General features: G+C 45.9%; 1 protein-coding gene across 1 annotated transcript in view; it reads left to right on the forward strand.

Annotated features, from left to right (window-relative positions):
* Window positions 1–20,895, forward strand: part of LOC126215049 (peroxidase-like) — a 276,437-nt gene that overhangs the window by 165,278 nt on the left and 90,264 nt on the right. Inside the window, exon 4 of the mRNA XM_049941691.1 lies at window positions 3,437–3,584. Within this exon, the coding sequence (XP_049797648.1) occupies window positions 3,437–3,584 (148 nt within the window). The remainder of the gene's footprint in view (window positions 1–3,436; window positions 3,585–20,895) is intronic.

Raw genomic sequence — 20,895 nt, forward strand, 5'->3', positions numbered from 1 at the left:
AATCTTCAGCATTCTTCTATAACACCACATTTCGAAAACTTCTATTCTCTTCTTGTCCAAACTATTTATCGTCCATGTTTCACTTCCATACATGGCTACAATCCATACAAATACTTTCAGAAACGACTACCTGACCCTTAAATCTATACTCGATGTTAACAAATTTCTCTTCTTCAGAAACGCTTTCCTTGCCATTGACAGTCTACATTTTATATCCTCTTTACTTCGACCATCATCAGTTATTTTACTCCCTAAATAGCAAAACTCCTTTACTACTTTAAGTGTCTCATTTCCTAATCTAATTCCCTCAGCATCACCCGACTTAATTCGACTACATTCCATTATCCTCGTTTTGCTTTTGTTGATGTTCATCTTATATCCTCCTTTCAAGACACTGTCCATTCCGTTCAACTGCTCTTCCAAGTCCTTTGCTGTCTCTAACAGAATTACAATGTCATCGACAAACCTCAAAGTTTTTATTTCTTCTCCAAGGATTTTAATACCTACTCCGAATTTTTCTTTTGTTTCCTTTATTGCTTGCTCAATATACAGATTGAATAACATCGGGGATAGGCTACAACCCTGTCTCACTCCCTTCCCAACCACTGCTTCCCTTTCATGCCCCTCGACTCTTATAACTTGGCTCTGAGCACTATGGGACTTAACATCTGAGGTCATCAGTCCCCTAGAACTTAGAACTACTTAAACCTAACTTAACCTAAGGACATCACACACATCCATGCCCCAGGCAGGATTCGAACCTGCGACCGTAGCGGTCGCGCGGATCCAGACTGAAGCGCCTAGAACCGCTCGGCACCTTATAACTGCCATCTGGTTTCTGTACAAATTCAAAATAGCCTTTCGCTCCCTGTATTTTACCCCTGCCACCTTTAGAATTTGAAAGAGAGTATTCCAGTCAACATTGTCAAAAACTGGTAACCGTAAAAAATAAATTGTGATCAAGACTGTTTTTGATAGTAAACAGGTAAAAAGCTTATAAATCCATGTATCGATTTCACACTTTTCACTTGGCACACATGTTACTTACTATCTGGAAAGCAGTCGGCTCTTGGGGTATGGGTGTTAACATGTAAAGGGAAGGCCGGATAAAGAAATGGAGAGAAACGGGGAAGGAGCAGATGGACACAGATGTGGGGAAGACGGGAATAGACAATGGGAGTGGAAAATTGGTAGGGAAAGGCAGAGGAGTTGGAGAGATGGAGAGGAGGAGGAGAAGATGGACAACAAAGGGGAGGAGATGGCCACAGAGGGAGAGAGAAGGAGGTGGATAGCGAGAGAGGAGAGGAGAAGGTGGGGCGAAGAAGGTAGGAAGAGAAAGAAGAGATGGAATGGACAAAGAGAAGAGGGGGAGGATATCGACAGAGAGAGAGGGGGAGGGATATGGGAGGGAGGAACGAGGAAATGGACTAATACACTACTGGCCATTGAAATTGCTACACCACGAAGATGACGTGCTACAGACGCGAAATTTAACCGACAGGAATAAGATGCTTTGATATACAAATGATTAGCTTTTCAGAGCATTCACACAAGGCTGGCGCCGGTGGCGACACCTACAACGTGCTCACATGAGGAAAGTTTCCAACCGATTTCTCATACACAAACAGCAGTTGACCGGCGTTGCCTGATTGTTGTGATGCCTCGTGTAAGGAGACGACATGCGTACCATCACGTTTCCGACTTTGATAAAGGTCGGATCGTAGCCTATCGCGATTGCAGTTTATCGTATGGCGACATTGCTGCTCGCGTTTGTCGAGATCCAATGACTGTTAGCAGAATACAGAATCGGTGGGTTCGGGAGGGTAATACGGAACGCCGTGCCGGATCCCAACGGCCTCGTATCACTAGCAGTCGAGATGACAGGCATCTTATCAGCACGGCTGTAACGGATCGTGCAGCCACGTCTCGATCCCTGAGTCAACAGATGGGGACGTTTGCGAGACAAGAACCATCTACACGAACAGTTCGACGACGTTTGCAGCAGCACTATCAGCTCGGAGACCACGGCTGCGGTTACCCTTGACGCTGCATCACACACAGGAGCGCGTGCGATGGTGTACTCAACGACGAACCTGGGTGCACGAAAGGCAAAACGTCATTTTTTCGGATGAATCCAGGTTCTGTTTACAGCATCATGATGGTCGCATCCGTGTTTGGCGACATCGCGGTGAACGCACATTGGAAGCGTGTATTCGTCATCGCCATACTGGTGTATCACCCGGCGTGATGGTATGGGGTGGCATTCGTTATACGTCTCGGTCACCTCTTGTTCGCATTGACGGCACTTTGAACAGTGGACGCTACATTTCAGATGTGTTAAGACCCGTGGCTCTACCCTTCATTCGATCCCTGCGAAACCCTACATTTCAGCAGGATAACGCATGACCGCATAGTCTAAGTACTGTACAGGCCTTTCTGGATACAGAAAATGTTCAACTGCTGCCCCGGCCAGCACATTCTCCAGATCTCTCACCAACTGAAAACGCCGGGTCAATGGTGGCCGAGCTACTGGCTCGTCACAATACGCCAGTCACTACTCTTTATGAACTGTGGTATCGTGTTGAAGCTACATGGGCAGCTGTACCTGTACACGCCATCCAAGCTCTGTTTGACTCAATGCCCAAGCGTATTAAGGCTGTTATTACGGCCAGAGGTGGTTGTTCTGGGTACTGATTTCTCAGGATCTATGCACCCAAATTGCGTGAAAATGTAATCACGTGTCAGTTCTAGTATAATACATTTGTCCAATGAGTACCTGTTTATCATCTGCATTTCTTTTTGGTGTAGGAATTTTAATGGCCAGTAGTGTATAATAAACAGCCGGGCAACACTGGGTACTCTCAGCTTCACTTAACTAAATCGTGATCTGATTCTGTATCTGCCCCAAGGTAGGCTAGCAATCAAATATCCGATTTCCGTTTGAGGCTGCTTATTGTAGTACAGAAAAAACCTTGTCACTCTTCGCTGGTATCACCTTTGACAAAGAAAAAGGCCGGTAGCACAATGGTTCTGAGCTCACGTTGAACTGTATGTCCCTTGTCTGTGCAACTCAGCCGGCCGTGGTGGCCGAGCGGTTCTAGGCGATACAGTCTGGAATCGCGCGGCCGCTACGGTTGGGGGTTCGAATCCTGCCTCGGGCATGGATGTGTGTGATGTCCTTAGGTTAGTTAGGTTTAAGTAGTTCTAAGTTCTAGGGGACTAATGACCTCAGAAGTCCCATAGTGCTCAGAGCCATTTGAACCATTTTTTGTGCAAGTCAGTTGGAAGGTGGGAGGAATGCAACGGCATACACCTCCAACGGGACCATTCCTAGTAAAGTATTGTGTAGACACCAACCATTGTGCTAGTGACAGCTTCACGTTAATCTCTAATTCACCTAGTGTCGTTTACAGCACACTACGGTTCTTTTTTCCAGTTGACGGCGGCTTTGTGGGAGGCGGGGGCGGCTTCGGCGGTTTCGGCGGCTTCCAGCCGGAGAGCCCCAAGGACTTCGCGTCGACGCTGGGCGCCTTCCACACGGCGCTGACGCTCAGCCCGCAGGACCGCTTCCAGCAGCTCATAGGGTGAGCAGTGCTGCCCCGTCTGCACGAGCACGAACAAAACACGGAGTGATGTTAGGAAGAACTCCGCTTACAGCTGCTACTACTGTTGTTTATTAAAACACGACCGGCTTCGAGCAACACCACCTAGACTACAGGCCTGCGCGCACACTTGTGACGTCACATACTGATGGCCGGGTCTGTATCGGAACGCTCCTGTTAAGCACTCTGCAGCTATACGAACTTTACGAGTTTTAGAGCTGAGACCGCACAGGCATTCTGGTGCTCTCCTCTTCTACACGGCCTTGTAAAGAAAGTATGGAAATTTATATCATTGCGTAAAGCAACTGAACAAAACCGCCCTATGATATTTCAAGATGTAAAATTATTTTGACGATTTGCCTTAAATACGCGTTTCTAGGCTCGAAAAAAAAACCTGTAATTTTGAATTCTGTCTTTCACCACAGCAGCTACGTTTTCTTGCAGTAAAAAATCGGCAATATGCAATAACAAGCAGACGTTTTCGGTTTTAAATAAAGCAGCTGGAGCTCCTGCAGAATTCAAGAATTTGTTTCCCTGGTTATTTTCGTAAATTTTTCTCTCCACTTCAAAATTTGCTGACCTCACACGAAACTCAAATCATTCGACGGAATGGAGCACCTCCTGACGTAACGTTTAATAAATGAAAAAACCCAAAAAAATATTTTATTTCCCTGTTTCTCCAGAACTTTATAGCCTTAAACATGAAAACATTGTTTCTCCTATATCCTTGACTGAAATTCGTGTCACAGAGTGCTGTTAATTTAATCACAATACACTTACATCGAAATTGTGCTTTCTATACTGCTTAATCTGTCGGACACTGAATTCATTAAAGCAATTTTCTAAGGTAGTTTACTCAAATTGAAATTCTTTCCGAGTAGCTGTATATGTAAAACTGAACAAAATCATTCTGTAGCTCTTCCAAATAAAAGTACTGGAAACTCAATAATCTGGTAGGAATGATAAGGAATACTAAATATTTTCGAGCCACACTAATTAATATAACTGTTCTGTGTGACAATAGTTGCTTCGTATTACCCTCGCAGCAATGGTCCAGAATTAAAAAACCATTTACACTAGTAGATGATACATAACTGCATTTAAAAACACTTGGCAAATGGGGTGCAATGGAAACAAATAACACGCTATTAATTTTTTGTCATTTACTTACCCTTGAATGATGCATAGACACAATTTCCTGTCTGGGAATAGCAGCAATCCAGCGATTTCTCAACTTCACACATTTGGGAAATCGAAACATGTGCACTTTCATGCGCAACACTTGTGTCCCATACTTCGAACAACTGTAGGCGAGTACTTTAAGAAATACATATCACTTTCACGTGGCACACACTTTCAACACAACATACACGCCAACAGGACTGCCGGCTACAGATAAGATGGGCAACAGTTTGTGACGTCACGTGCCAATATGGCCGCTGTGCGTAGGCCTTGTATCTAGAAGGCTTTGCTTCACGCCGCATCATCATGTGAAGCCACACGGTGAAAACCAAACTACACTCTCACCACATTTTGTGGATATTAAAGTTAATGAAGAAATGTCTAAAATGTACTCACAAAGTTAAAAGATTATAAGCATACCCATCGTTCCTAATTAAAATTTACCGTCCAAAGAATGTCGTCAAAACTGTGGCGAACGAAAGGTAAAAAGCCGGACTCCATTCTTTAAAATTTTTCCTGCTTCTAAAATGAAATATATACAGAGGGGTCCAAAAAAAATGTATCCACTGTTTAAAAGTCCACAACTTGCAAACTAATTGACGGAATTGCCTCATTTTTGGTGAAAGTGTTGCTTAAAGTCCAACTTAAAGATATCACTGTAGGTGTTCGAAATGGTCACCTTTAACATCCACACACAAACGATGCCGCCGAACTGCAGCACGAACTACTGACTGGAAAGTGTTCAGTTGGATACTTGCACATGAATGTAGGATGGGTTCTCGAAGTTCATCCAAAGTGCGTGGCTTTTCTCGATAAACGACGTCCTTTAGTGTTCCGCACAGGTAAAAGTCCAGAGGAGTTAGGTCTGGGGAACGTGGTGGATACTCCACAGCACCTCTACGGCCTATCCATCTTCCTTGTAGATTTTCGTCGATATACGCCATAACACGATTTTGGTAGTGGGGTGGGGCACCATCTTGTTAAAAGTAAACTCTTCTGTCTCCATACAAGTCTCGGATGGCAGGTAAAATGGATGTCTGAAGCATCTGAAGGTACACCTCACCGGTAACTGTGCAGTCAAAGAAGAATGGCCCAATCGAGCCCCCGTAAGACAACCCACACCACACATTTACTCCTGGCAAATTCACGGCTTTGTCTACACGGACGTTCGGATTTTCGGCTGCCCAGTAGATTCAATTGTGGCGATTTACTGTACCATTGAGTTTGAATTGTGCCTCATCAGACCACACAATCATCTCTGCATACTCTTCATCGTTGCGCACCATGTTAGTAAACGACTCGCAGTACTCCATTCTACGATCTGGGTCGTTCTAGTTCATTGTGTCTAGCAATTATGACACGTAGCACTTCCACTTTGCTTTCTTCAAAATTCGCCGAAAACTTGGGCAACTCACTCCAGTTTCACGGGCTCACTGTCTCACAGACTTCTGTGGTGAACGAGTGAATTGTTGTAAAACACGATGGGAGTTAGATGGACTTGTTACTGTTACAGGTCGTCCAGATCGTTGTTTGTGTACATCTTTAACACAGCCTTCGGCTTCAAATTTGTCTCGAATGCGACGAATCGTTAAATGTGTCGGTGGCTCTGTTTGATACTCATTTCGTCATTGCCGTTGAACCTCATTAATGTTTTCGTACTTAAAATACCACATCGGAACTGACTTCCTTTCATCGGAAGTAAGGCTTGCGCCAACCATGTTTACTCGACTAACTGGGTGCAGCTAAGAACAAAACACTGACTATCTGGCGACTGTCATCTGACAAAACAGAACAACGCAATAAAACGCTTGTGTGTCGATTGCCGGAACTACAAACTATTGGCCGGCCGGAGTGGCCGTGCGGTTCTAGGCGCTGCAGTCTGGAACCGAGCGACCGCAGGTTCGAATCCTGCCTCGGGCATGGATGTGTGTGATGTCCTTAGGGTAGTTAGGTTTAATTAGTTCTAAGTTCTAGGCGACTGATGACCTGAGAAGTTAAGTCGCATAGTGCTCAGAGCCATTTGAACCATTTTTTTTACAAACTATTACACTACCAAAGATGAGACAACTCCGTCAATTAGTTTGCCAGTTATGGACTTTTAAACAGTGGATACATTTTTTTGGACCCCTCTGTATATGTATATTATATTGAGCGGACGCAGTTTTTTTTTTTTTTTTTTTTTTTTCCAAGGAGGTCCGATTGGGGATAAGGGGTTGTGACTGCTAACATGATTAGTCGCGGCACATTGAAATTATCATGTGGAAAGTACCGGCTGGTAGTTAGTGCCTTTACCAGTGTGAACAGCAGCGCAGCTCGGTGCAGGGCGAGGCAAAAGCAGCTCGTACCAAAGACAGAGAGAGATTAGCTGGCTGGCGGAACGGAAGCTATCCACACGGACAGCGTGACGTCAAGCACTTACGACCAGAAGCGCTGCGTCGCTACCTTTACAAGCAAGAATGGTACACAATTGTATTACATAGTAGCACCTAATAATACAAACAATCACGATTACCCAGAATGCTATGGTCATTTGTATGTGTAACCGGGGACCTAGAAACTACGGACTGGCTCCGTCCCTGCCGCAGTCCACTTCACCCCTCCGCCGCCCCACACCGAACCCAGGGTTATTGTGCGGTTCGGCCCCCGGTGGACCCCCAGGGAACGTCTCACACCAGACGAGTGTGACCCCTATGTTCGCGTGGTAGAGTAATGGTGGTGTAGGCGTACGTGGAGAAGTTGTTTGCGCAGCAATGGCCAGCATAGTGTAGCTGAGAGGAAATAGGGGGAACCCGCCCGCATTCGACGGGAAAGCAGTGCGTTAGGCCGCTCGGTTAACCGGGCGGGGCTATGGTGATTTAGTTCCAATTGGTTATTCAACGTGAGCTGTGCATTTTTTTGTGTCTAAAAATTTCCGCTTCCTCAAATATATTCACAGTATGGCTTCTTTTCTTTTTTGTTAGGCATTTTTAATTTTTCTGGAGGGCTTGTGATGCTGTATTATTTTCGCCTGCGAAGCTAGCGAACGAGCGCTCCTAGACACAATTATATGACGTCACACTGTTCACATGGATAGCTTCCGTTCCGTCAGCCAGCTACTCTGTCGTTGGAGGGGGCTGCTTTTGCCTCGCCCTACACTAAACTGCCCAGCTGTCACACCGGTAAGACGCGGCTACCTGATCCTTTCCACACAGCAATTTGCGTGTGCCGCGACTATCATGTTAACAGTGACAATTCTTTATCGCCAATCGGGCCTCATTTTTTTTTTTTAATTTAGCGTCCGCTCACCATTATATATATAATATTCTTTGTAGATGCAAGTAAAATTTTGAAGAATGAAGCACTTCTTTTTATGTTTCGTTCGCCACAGTCTTGACGATATTCTCTGAATAGTACATTTTGGCTAGGACCGATGGGTACGCGCCGGCCGGAGTGGCCGAGCGGTTCTAGGCGCTACAGTCTGGAACCGCGCGACCACTACGTTCGCAGGTTCGAATCCAGCCTTGAGCATGGAGGTGTGTGACGTCCTTAGGTTAGTTAGGTTTAAGTAGTTCTAAGTTGTAGGGAATTGATGACCTCAGAAGTTAAGTCCCATAGTGCTCAGAGCCATTTGAACCATTTTTTTTATGGGTATGCCTATGATCTACTGACGTTGTGAGTATATTTTAGACATTCCTTCACTCATTTTAATATCCTTCTAAATGTGGTCACACTGTACTTTGCTTTTTAGCGTGTACGTTCACCTGATGATGCGGTTTGGAGCTGCGAAACCGGTCGTGTTACCAGCTGTAGGCGCACTTCTGCATCTACACTCCTGGAAATTGAAATAAGAACACCGTGAATTCATTGTCCCAGGAAGGGGAAACTTTATTGACACATTCCTGGGGTCAGATACATCACATGATCACACTGACAGAACCACAGGCACATAGACACAGGCAACAGAGCATGCACAATGTCGGCACTAGTACAGTGTATATCCACCTTTCGCAGCAATGCAGGCTGCTATTCTCCCATGGAGACGATCGTAGAGATGCTGGATGTAGTCCTGTGGAACGGCTTGCCATGCCATTTCCACCTGGCGCCTCAGTTGGACCAGCGTTCGTGCTGAACGTGCAGACCGCGTGAGACGACGCTTCATCCAGTCCCAAACATGCTCAATGGGGGACAGATCCGGAGATCTTGCTGGGCAGGGTAGTTGACTAACACCTTCTAGAGCACGTTGGGTGGCACGGGATACATGCGGATGTGCATTGTCCTGTTGGAACAGCAAGTTCCCTTGCCGGTCTAGGAATGGTAGAACGATGGGTTCGATGACGGTTTGGATGTACCGTGCACTATTCAGTGTCCCCTCGACGATCACCAGTGGTGTACGGCCAGTGTAGGAGATCGCTCCCCACACCATGATGCCGGGTGTTGGCCCTGTGTGCCTCGGTCGTATGCAGTCCTGATTGTGGCGCTCACCTGCACGGCGCCAAACACGCATACGACCATCATTGGCACCAAGGCAGAAGCGACTCTCATCGCTGAAGACGACACGTCTCCATTCGTCCCTCCATTCACGCCTGTCGCGACACCACTGGAGGCGGGCTGCACGATGTTGGGGCGTGAGCGGAAGACGGCCTAACGGTGTGTGGGACCGTAGCCCAGCTTCATGGAGACGGTTGCGAATGGTCCTCGCCGAAACCCCAGGAGCAACAGTGTCCCTAATTTGCTGGGAAGTGGCGGTGCGGTCCCCTACGGCACTGCGTAGGATCCTACGGTCTTGGCGTGCATCCGTGCGTCGCTGCGGTCCGGTCCCAGGTCGACGGGCACGTGCACCTTCCGCCGACCACTGGCGACAACATCGATGTACTGTGGAGACCTCACGCCCCACGTGTTGAGCAATTCGGCGGTACGTCCACCCGGCCTCCCGCATGCCCACTATACGCCCTCGCTCAAAGTCCGTCAACTGCACATACGGTTCACGTCCACGCTGTCGCGGCATGCTACCAGTGTTAAAGACTGCGATGGAGTTCCGTATGCCACGGCAAACTGACTTACACTGACGGCGGCGGTGCACAAATGCTGCGCAGCTAGCGCCATTCGACGGCCAACACCGCGGTTCCTGGTGTGTCCGCTGTGCCGTGCGTGTGATCATTGCTTGTACAGCCCTCTCGCAGTGTCCGGAGCAAGTATGGTGGGTCTGACACACCGGTGTCAATGTGTTCTTTTTTCCATTTCCAGGAGTGTATATCTACACCCATACTCCGCAATCCACCTGACGGTGTGTGTCGGGGGGGGTACCTTGAGTACCTCTATCAGTTCTCCCTTCTATTCCAGTCTCGTATTGTTCGTGGAAAGAAAGATTCTAGGTATGCCTCTGTGTGGGCTCTAATTTCTCTGATTTTATGCTCATGGTCTCTTCGCGAGATATACGTAGGAGAGAGCAATATACTGCTTGACTCCTCGGTGAAGGTATGTTCTCGAAACTTCAACGAAAGCCCTTACCGAGCTACTGAGCGTCTCTCTTGCAGAGTCTTCCACTGAAGTTTATCTATCATCTCCGTAACGCCTTCGCACCGATCAGATGCAATGGTAGAAATGATACGTGAAACTAATAACATATCATGGAATCGCCTTCTAGGAGCATCCATGTTTACATGATTCATTATAATAAAGCGTGCGTACCGGGCAGCTACAATGAGACATCCGCTACGCCGATGATGTTGTCAGAAGTGAAAATCTGAGAAGGGTTGCGCCAAAGACTGTGCAAGGGCTGTTTCAAAACTATCAGGCGCAACCTTGCTTGGGAGTCCACAGGCAACTAAAACAACAACCTCAAGACCATTCTGACTTTATTGAAAGGTTTCTACTGATGTCGAAAGGAAGATCGTTGGCTACGAACCCGAAACTAAACGAAAATCGTCGAACTGGGAAAGTCCTTTATCCAAATAATTCTCAACAAGTGAAAAGCAGCGTTAAGTACTTGTTAATCGGTTTACTTTATATTGATGGGATTGTTCCACATCTACATCTACATATATACTCCGCTAGCCACCAAGCGGTGTGTGGCGGAGGGCACAATTCACGCCAAAGTCATATTCCCCCCCCCCCACCCCCCACCCCCACCCCCACCCCCTCTGTTCCACTCGCTGATCGCCCTAGGGAAAAACGACTGTCTGAACGCCTCACTATGAGCTCTAATTTCCCTTATCTTTGAATGGTGATCATTGCATGATCTGAAAGTTGGTGGTAATAATATATGCTCTACATCCTCGGTGAAGATTGGATTTCGGAATTTAGTGAGCAGCCCGTTCCGTTTAGCGCGTCGTGTATCTGCAAGTGTGTCCCACTTCCAACTTTCTATGAGATTTGTAAATCTCTCGCGATGGCTAAATGTACCAGTCACGAATCTTGCCGTTCTTCTTTGGACCTTCTCAATCTCTTGAATCAGACCCAACTGGTAAGGGTCCCATACACACGAACAATACTCTCACACTGGACCAACTAACGTATTGTAAGCAGTTTCCTTGGTTGAAGGACTGCATCGCTTCAGGATTATACCAATAAACCGCCATCTAGAGTTCGCCTTACCCATTACTTGTGTAATCCATTCCATCTGAGATCATTTCCAATAGTCACACCCAGGTACTTGACTGATGTTACCGCTTCCAAGGACTGGGCATTTATTTTGTACTCGTACATTAAAGGGGATTTTCGCCTTGTTATACTTATACACTTATTAATATTGAGAGATAACTGCCAGTCATTACACAGCGCATTTATTTTCTGCAAATCTTCATTGATTTGTTCACAACTTTCGTGTGATACTACTTTCCTGTAGACTACAGCATCATCTGCAAACACTCTAATGCCGCTGCCAATACAATCAACCAGATCGGTTATGTAAATCGTACAAAGCAGAGGACCTATTAAACTGCCCTGGGGCACACCTGAAGTTACGCTTGTTTCTGCTCGAGTCACCCCGTTCAGGGCGACATACTGCTCCCTGTCTGTTAGAAAACTTTCTATACAACCGCATATGTCATCGGATACACAGTAAGCGCGCACTTTTTGTAGAAAGCGACAGTGCGGAACTGAGTCGAACGCCTTTCGAAAGTCGAGAAATATGGCATCAACCTGGGAGCTAGTATCTAGAGCCTGTTGTATATCATGCCCAAAGAGGGCCAGCTGTGTCTCGCATGACCGTTGCTTCCTAAAACCGTGCTGGTTTCTGCAGATGAGCTTCTCAGAGTCTAGAAAGGTCATTATGTCTGAACACAAAATATGTTCCATGATTCTACAATAAATCGATGTCGGTGAAATTGGCCGGTAATTATGTGCATCCGATTTTCTAACCTTTTTACAGATTGCTACGACCTGGGCCTTCTTCCAGTCCCGTGGAACTTTCAACTGTTCCAATGATCTCTGACAGATGATGGATAAGAACGATACTATATTTGTAGCGTAGTCAACATATATCGTCTGGGCCAGATGCCTTCTTGGCGTCCAAGGATCTTAACTGTTGTACAGTCCCAGAGACACTAAACACTATGTCAGCCATCCTTGCTTTTCTTCGATAGTTGAAAGGGGGAATGGTGCTGCAGTCCTCTACCGTAAACGAGTTTTTGAAAGCTAAGTTTAGAATTTCGGCCTTCTGTTTATCACCATCAGTTACATTACCCGTACTGTCAGCAAGAGGAGGTATTGAATTATTTGTAGCGTTCAAGGATTTTACGTACGACCAACATTTATAGGGTAATTTTTAGAATCTGCAAATAAAATATCGCTTTCAAATTCGTTAAAAGACTCTCTCATTGTCCTTCAGACAGATGCTCTCATTTCGCATAATTTCTGTTTGTCAGCGGGGCAGTGACTACGTTTAAAACGACTGTGCAAAATTCTTTGCTTTCTCAGCAACTTCCTAATATGTTTGTTGTACCAAAATGGATCCTTTCCCTCCCCTATAGTTTTGTTAGGCACATACTTCTCTAGCACATGGTGGACAATACCTGTAAATTCAGACCAAAGATACTCAATATCTTTGTGTCCCACGGTGAGTGCTTGGAGCTGACTACGAAGATATTCATTAATGACACTTTTATTTCCTTTCCCAAACTGCCGGCCGCGGTGGTCTCGCGGTTCTAGGCGCGCAGTCCGGAACCGTGCGACTGCTACGGTCGCAGGTTCGAATCCTGCCTCGGGCATGGATGAGTGTGATGTCCTTAGGTTAGCTAGGTTTAAGTAGTTCTAAGTTCTAGGGGACTAATGACCACAGCAGTTGAGTCCCATAGTGCTCAGAGCCATTTGAACCATTTTTTGAACCTTTCCCAAACTAGTAAACTCTACGCTGTTTCTTTGGTTTTTTTGCAACTTCCACTGACATAGAGGAGGAGGAGGAAATTAGTGTTTAACGTCCCGTCGACAACCAGGTCATTAGAGACGGAGCGCAAGCTCGGGTGAGGGAAGGATGGGGAAGGAAATCGGCCGTGCCCTTTCAAAGGAACCATACCGGCATTTGCCTGAAGCGATTTAGGGAAATCACGGAAAACCTAAATCAGGATGGCCGGAGACGGGATTGAACCGTCGTCCTCCCGAATGCGAGTCCAGTGTGCTAACCACTGCGCCACCTCGCTCGGTACTGACATAGAAGCCACAACGACGTAATGGTCGCTAATACCTTCTTCTAGATTAACTTCCTCAAAAAGATCAGGTCTGTTTGTCGCCAAGATATCTAATATGTTCCCATCTCGAATCGGTTTTCTAACCAATTGCTCAAGGTTGTATGTTGAGAGCGTTATTCTAATAAATTCACACGAATCTTTGCTTCTGCCTCCCTGTGATAAACGTGTAATTTTCCCAGTCAATTTAGGTCAGATTAAAGTCTCCACCTAGAACTAATGGATAATTTGGATAGTTATTTCCTATGTACTCAAGACTTTCCCTGAAACGTTCTGAGACGTTTGTTGCGGATGGTGGTGGTCTATAAAAACATCCCAATACAATGGTCAATCCTTGTCTGATTGACAGCTTTATCCAGACTGTTTCACAGTCCGACCCAGTATCGATCTCAACTGCGTTTAAACAGCTTTTAACTGCAATGGACACACCACCTGCCATAGCATCAGTCCTATCCTTCCCAAACATTGTCCAATCCGAGTTCAAAATTTCACTGCTTTTTATGTCTGGTTTCAACCAGCTTTCGGTACCTAATACAATATTGGCATTTGTAATGTTTCCAGAATGAGATTTTCACTCTGCAGCGGAGTGTGCGCTGATATGAAACTTGCTGGCAGATTAAAACTGTGTGCCGGACCGAGACTCGAACTCGGGACCTTTGCCTTTTGCGGGCAAGTGCTCTGCCAACTGAGCTACCCAAGCACGACTCACGCCCCGTCCTCACAGCTTTACTTCCACCAGTACCTCGTCTCCTACCTTCCAAACTTTACAGAAGCTCTCCTAATGTTTATTTCGGAGCGTAACTCGGGGATCGTGCTTCAGACACTTCGACAGTTTACTAACATGAGATTTAGCGTATTTAAATCCTTTGGAATAACCTGTTTAGGCGAACTAACAATTTTTACAGTTGGCACACCCACATTAGTAACATGAACTGGTAATTTTTCAGGCCAGCGGTTTGTTTCCCGTGGGGAGGAACCTAATCTAAAGAACCCCCATGTGCATGCCACACACACTGTGTTACCCATGTAGCTGCTTCCTGTGTAGTGCATCCCTGATCTATCGAGGGACATCCTACAACCTTCCACCCTACAGCATAGGTCGAGGAATCTACAACCATTTTCGTCAGAGAGTCGACGTAGCCTCTAGTTTAGACTCCATTCTACTCCAAACCAGAGGACCCCGGCCCACCCCGCGTACGATGCTGCAGATCGTCAGCTCGGCTTCCACTCCTCGAGAGATGGAGGTCGCCTTCGCCAATTTAGCCAGCCGTCGAAAGGACCTAAGGGTTTCCTCGGAACCCCGACGACTGGCATCGCTGATGCTGACATGCGCAACTATCTGCAGCTGACTGAACCCCACACGCTCTATAGCCGCCGGAAGAGCCTCTTCCACATCCCGGACAAGGCCCCCGGCAAACACACCGAGTGAATGTTGGACTTCTTCCCCGCCCTTGCCGCTATGTTCCTGAGGGGCTCCATGACCCGTCTAACACTGGAGCCCCCAATAACCTTGCTGAAGGAGCGGCCACTATCCTGGCAGAAGGTGCATTCTGGTCCGGCTCAACCTTCCCCCCAGCATCAGATAGCACACTGAATCTGTTAGCAAAGTGCATGGGATTTGGGAGGAGCCTGCGTCCCCCATGGAGCCTTCGCCTTGAGGCTCGAGACCTCAACACAGTCCGCCACCCACACTGAGGTGAGAGTGGGCCAGCCAGCTCAGTCGCACCTGATGTCAGCTCAGAGAGCTGTGACTCTCCCCCCCCCCCCCTGCACATCTAGTACAGTAGAGGATGCCCCAGGCACCCCATCCCCACCACACCTCAAGGTGGCACCCTGGAGCTTGTTGACTGTGGCCAACAAAGCTTCCAGCTGCGTTTGGACTGTGGCCAACTCCTCCTGCATCCGCACACAACAGACACAGTCCCTACCAATCTAGATAATAACTGATTTACTATAAAAAAACTTAAGGAAACCTACTGCAACACAAGGTTAACAGCTACACTCTAGTTGGCAGAAAGGTCACTCAATAATGAAAATAAAAATTTATGGTAGAAGCTAGATCAGGAGGTTATTTTCCTGCTAGGGGCTATTTAGTGAATAATAAAGAATAAGACAGTGACCTACAGTAAACTGATAGGGGCTATCTAGTGAATATTATAAACGAATTAAACAGTGACCTACGGTAAGCTGCAACTACTGATTATCCCTCGTATTTGTAATTTAAACAAGCGTTTACGTACACGCGAAAGTGACCTAATAAAACTATAAAAAAATTGTACCTAAAATGTACCGAGTCTAAATGACACTGCCGGCCTGAGTGGCCGAGCGGTTCTAGGCGCTACAGTCTGGAACCGTGCGACCGCTACGGTCCCAGGCTAGAATCCTGCCTCGGGCATGGATGTGTGTGTTGTTCTTAGGTCAGTTAGGTTTAAGTAGTTCTAAGTTCTAGGGGACTGATAACCTCAGCAGTTAAGTCCCATAGTGCTCAGAGCCATATGAACCACTTTAAATGACACTAATAAACGTAAATATTGAGTATTGTACACTGACAGGTGAAGGTACAAAACAAAACATTTAGCTAACAATAAGAGTTCAGAGTGTAAAGCGCAAATGCGAATTCTACTTTATAGGAACCGATGGGCTTACAGTACACGATCACTAAAGCCCACAACAAACTAAGGAATTGAAGCAGACGGCGAGGTGAGTTTTAGCTTTCTGCTAACTAAACCGTATGTAAGAACGGCTCGGAAGTTTTATTGTAACGCTGATTTACTCAGATATTGTTGTGTAATACTAATTTACCACGTATTTTACCGTTGCTTAACTGTTAACGGTCGATACAAGTAAGGTTACAATTCACTGTCAGTATCGCTATTCCTAATGAAACGTATAAAAAGTGCTACCTTCAATGTAACGAGTCTAAATGACACTAATAAACGTGAATACTGAGTACTGTACACTAACTTAAACTGATTAACCCTCGTATTTATAATGTAAACAAACGTTTACGTACACGCGAAAAATAACCTAATAAAACGTATAAAAACTGCTACCTTCAATGTATCGAGGGTAAATGACACTAATAGTCGCAAATACTGAATATTGTGCACTGAATTAATTAATAATCCCGCGTATTTAACGTCAGTTAAGAATGTAAACAAACGTTTGCTTACACGCGGAACTGTCCTAAACAGAAGCTTCGCTTATCTTATTCAGACGCAAATAAAAAATGAAACCTTCAATTTATCACGTCTGTCTGGCACTAATGCACGTAAATACTATAGAATAGACAGCAAAAACGATTAATTACTAGCTAAATTGCCGGCCGAAGTGGCCGCGCGGTTCTGGCGCTGCAGTCTGGAACCGCGGGACCGCTACGGTCGCAGGTTCGAATCCTGCCTCGGGCATGGATGTGTGTGATGTCCTTAGGTTAGTTAGGTTTCACTAGTTCTAAGTTCTAGGGGACTAATGACCTTAGCAGTTGAGTCCCATAGTGCTCAGAGCCATTTGAACCAACTAGCTAAATTACTTATCTTGTAACACGGCAAGCGAAAATCGCTCGTAGCCGGCGTCAGGGCTGCCAACAGCTTCATACATAGTTCGTCGCTCCTGGTCATTTGGTCGACCTGCCGGGACGTTTGAGGGATAACAGAACGAGGAAACCTACACAGAGTGGGTGCGCCACGGCGGCAAAGCACAATATCGTATGGCCCACACTATTCAAAAATTTTTGACTAAAAACAAGATGACTTACATTTCCTACCAGTCACGTTCACCACATTTAGCTCTGTGTGATTGCTTTGCGTTATTCAGGATGAAAATCGACTTAAAGGTGTAAAGTGTAATGTAATGTACTTCACACTTACCATCTACTTCCGGACGTATGTTGATCTAAGCACTTTTGCTCCTTTTTCTGTGGTTGGTTCGCTTGCAGATTAAAGGATATCTCTATTTGCGGTATTAGCGGTATAAGTGCAGATACTGTGATCATTTGTACCTTAATATGTACCCACTTCAGCTAGTTCGTTGTGTTTCCTCTGCATCTAAAGTCATCCCACAAACACGTCTCATAATTTACTACTTGATGTTTTCTGCACAGTCGTAACTGCACCGCTGAATGGTCTACGCCTGCCACTATATACTTACCATTATGCGTCCACGCGTCAGCACCTGACCTGCTGCCCAGGGTGAAACAAGCATAAATGTCAAATGTGCTGGGAGGTACTATCCATCCTAATAAAACATGCCACTTTCAATAACTATAGTCGTTAGTATTCAAACGAAATAAATATTGATGTAACGTTTTTCAGTACACTGTCTTCAGTCATCAATAAAAATATCTGCCCTTTTACCCCAACAACCCTCCCAGGTTGATGCAATATTTCTAGACTTTCGAAACGCGTTCGACTCAGTTCCGCACTGTCGCTTGCTCCAAAAAGTGCGCGCTTACGGTCTATCCGATGACATATGCGGTTGGATAGAAAATTTTCTAACAGACAGGCAACAGTATATCGTCCTGAACGGGGTGACTTCAACAGAAGCAAGCGTAACTTCAGGTGTGCCCCACGGCTGCGTAATAGGTCCACTGCTTTTTACGATTTACATAAACGATCTGATTGATGGTATTGATAACGGCATTAAATTGTTTGCCGATCATGCTGTAGTCTACACGAAATAGTATCACACGAAAGTTGTCAACAAATCAATGACGATTTGCAGAAAATAAACGCGTGGTATAATGACTGGCAGTTATCTCTCAATATTAGTAAGTGTAACCAACTGCGTATAACAAGGTGAAAATCCCCATTAATGCACGAGTAAAAAATAAATGCCTAATCCTTAGAAGCGGTAACATCCGTCAAGTATCTGGGTGTGACTATTCGAAATGATCTCAAATGGAATGATCAGATTACGAAAGTAACTGGAAAGGCAAACTCTAAATTCCGGTTTATTGGTAGAATCCTGAAGCGATGCAGTCCTTCAACAAAGGAAATTGCTTACAATATGTTAGTTCGTCCAGTCTTAGAATATTGTTCGCCTGAATGGGACCCTTACCAGTTGGGTCTGGTTCAAGAGATTGTGAAGGTCCAAAGAAGAGCGGCAAGATTCGCGACTGGTACGTTTAGCCATCGCGACAGCGTTACAAATCTCATTGAAAGTTTCATGTACGGATGGGGCTGCTCACTAAATTCCGAAATCTGATGCAGAGCATATATTATTACCACCAACTTTGAAATCGCGCAATGATCACCATTCAACGTTAAGGGAAATTAGAGGCCGTACTGAGGCGTTCAGACAATCGTTTTTCCCTCGCGCGATCCGCGAGTGGAACATGCGGGGGGGGGGGGGGGGGGGGATATGACTTTGGCGCAAATTGTGCCCTCCGCCATAGCATTGAATTTTGCTACGTACCTAGAATAGAATATTTTTCTCCTACACATGATGTGAAGCACTTCGACATCTGCTGGGAGGTCTCTTAAGAATTAGGTTCGGAGCGTAATGAGTGGCCATCGGCCAGAGTAGCTGCTGGTAGACACCAGGTCTTGGTAAATGTTGCTACCACTTTATATGTGTTGCAAAGGCCATTGCCTGTCACCTTCTGTGCAATAAGCCCTCATCAGTAGCACATTTCTCACACACTACCAGGTAAATGGTTTACAGTAGTATATTCCCATTGAACTGCCTACACTATGTTTGTCTCAAAGTAATAACTACCATGCAGAAGCGCTATCCTGAAAACTTCATTCAGGTATAGTGATGTAATGGTCATATAATTGTTTTACACAACTGCCCATTAAAATTGCTGCACCACGAAGATGACTTACTACAGAAGCGAAATTTAACCGACAGGAAGAACATACTGTGAAATGCAAATGATTAACTTTTCAGAGCATTCACACAAGGTTGACGCCGGTGGCTACACCTACAACGTGCTCACATGAGGAAAGTTTCCAACCGATTTCTCATACACAAACAGCAGTTGCCTGGTGAAATGTTGTTGTGATGTCTCGTGTAAGGAGGAGAAACGCGTACTATCACGTTTCCGACTTTGATAAAGGTCGGATTGTAGCCTATCGCGATTGCGGTTTATCGTATCGCGACATTGCTGCTCGCGTTGGTAGAGATCCAATGACTGTTAGCAGAATATGGAATCGGTGGGTTCAGGAGGGAAAATACGGAACGCCGTGCTGGATCCCAACGGCCTCGCATCACTAGCAGTCGAGATGACAGACATCTTATCCGCATGGCTGTTACGGATCGTGCAGCCACGTCTCGATCCCTGAGTCAACAGATGGGGATGTTTGCAAGACAACAACCATCTCAACCATCTGCACGAACAGTTCGACGACGTTTGCAGCAGCATGGACTATCAGTTCGGAGGCCATGGCTGTGGTTACCCTTGACGCTGCATCACAGACAGAAGCGCCTGCGATGCTGTACTCAACGACGAACCTGGTTGCGCGAATGGGCAAAACGTCATTTTTTCGGATGATCCAGGTTCTAGTTACAGCATCATGATGGTCGCATCCGTGTTTGGCGACATCGCGGTGAACGCACATTGGAAGCATGTATTCGTCATCGCCATATTGGCGTATCACCCGGCGTCATGGTATTGGGTGCCATTGGTTACACGTCTCGGTCACCTCTTGTTCGCATTGACGGCACTTTGAACAGTGGACGTTACATTTCAGATGTGTTTCGACTCGTGGCTCTACCCTTGATTCGATCCCTGCGAGATCCTACATTTCAGCAAAAATGGTTCAAATGGCTCTGAGCACTATGGGACTCAACTGCTGTGGTCATAAGTCCCCTAGAACTTAGAACTACTTAAACCTAACTAACCTAAGGACAGCACACAACACCCAGCCATCACGAGGCAGAGAAAATCCCTGACCCCGCCGGGAATCGAACCCGGGAACCCGGGCGTGGGAAGCGAGAACGCTACCGCACATTTCAGCAGGATAATGCAAGACCGCATGTTGCAGGACCTGTACGGGTCTTTCTGGATACAGAAAATGTTCGACTGCTGCCCTGGCCACCACATTCTCCAGATCTCTCACCAACTGAAAACGTGTGGTCAATGGTGGCCGACCAACTGGCTCGTCACAATACGCCAGTCACTACTCTTGGTGAACTGTGGTATGTTGTTGAAGCTGCATGGGCAGCTGTACCTGTACACGCCATCCAAGCTCTGTTTGACTCAATGCCCAGGCGTATCAAGTCCGTTATTAAGGCCAGAGGTGGTTGTTCTGGGTACTGATTTCTCAGGATCTATGCACCCAAACTGTGTGAAAATGTAATCACATGTCAGTTCTAGTATAATATATTTGTCGAATGAATACCCGTTTATCATCTGCATTTCTTTTTGATGTAGCAGTTTTAATGGCCAGTAGTGTAGTATTCATCTTAAATTGTGATGGAATATTTACTATAGTTTTAGGATACGTTAT

The sequence above is a fragment of the Schistocerca nitens genome, chromosome 12, assembly GCF_023898315.1.
Source record: "Schistocerca nitens isolate TAMUIC-IGC-003100 chromosome 12, iqSchNite1.1, whole genome shotgun sequence".
Taxonomy (NCBI): Eukaryota; Metazoa; Arthropoda; class Insecta; order Orthoptera; family Acrididae; genus Schistocerca; species Schistocerca nitens.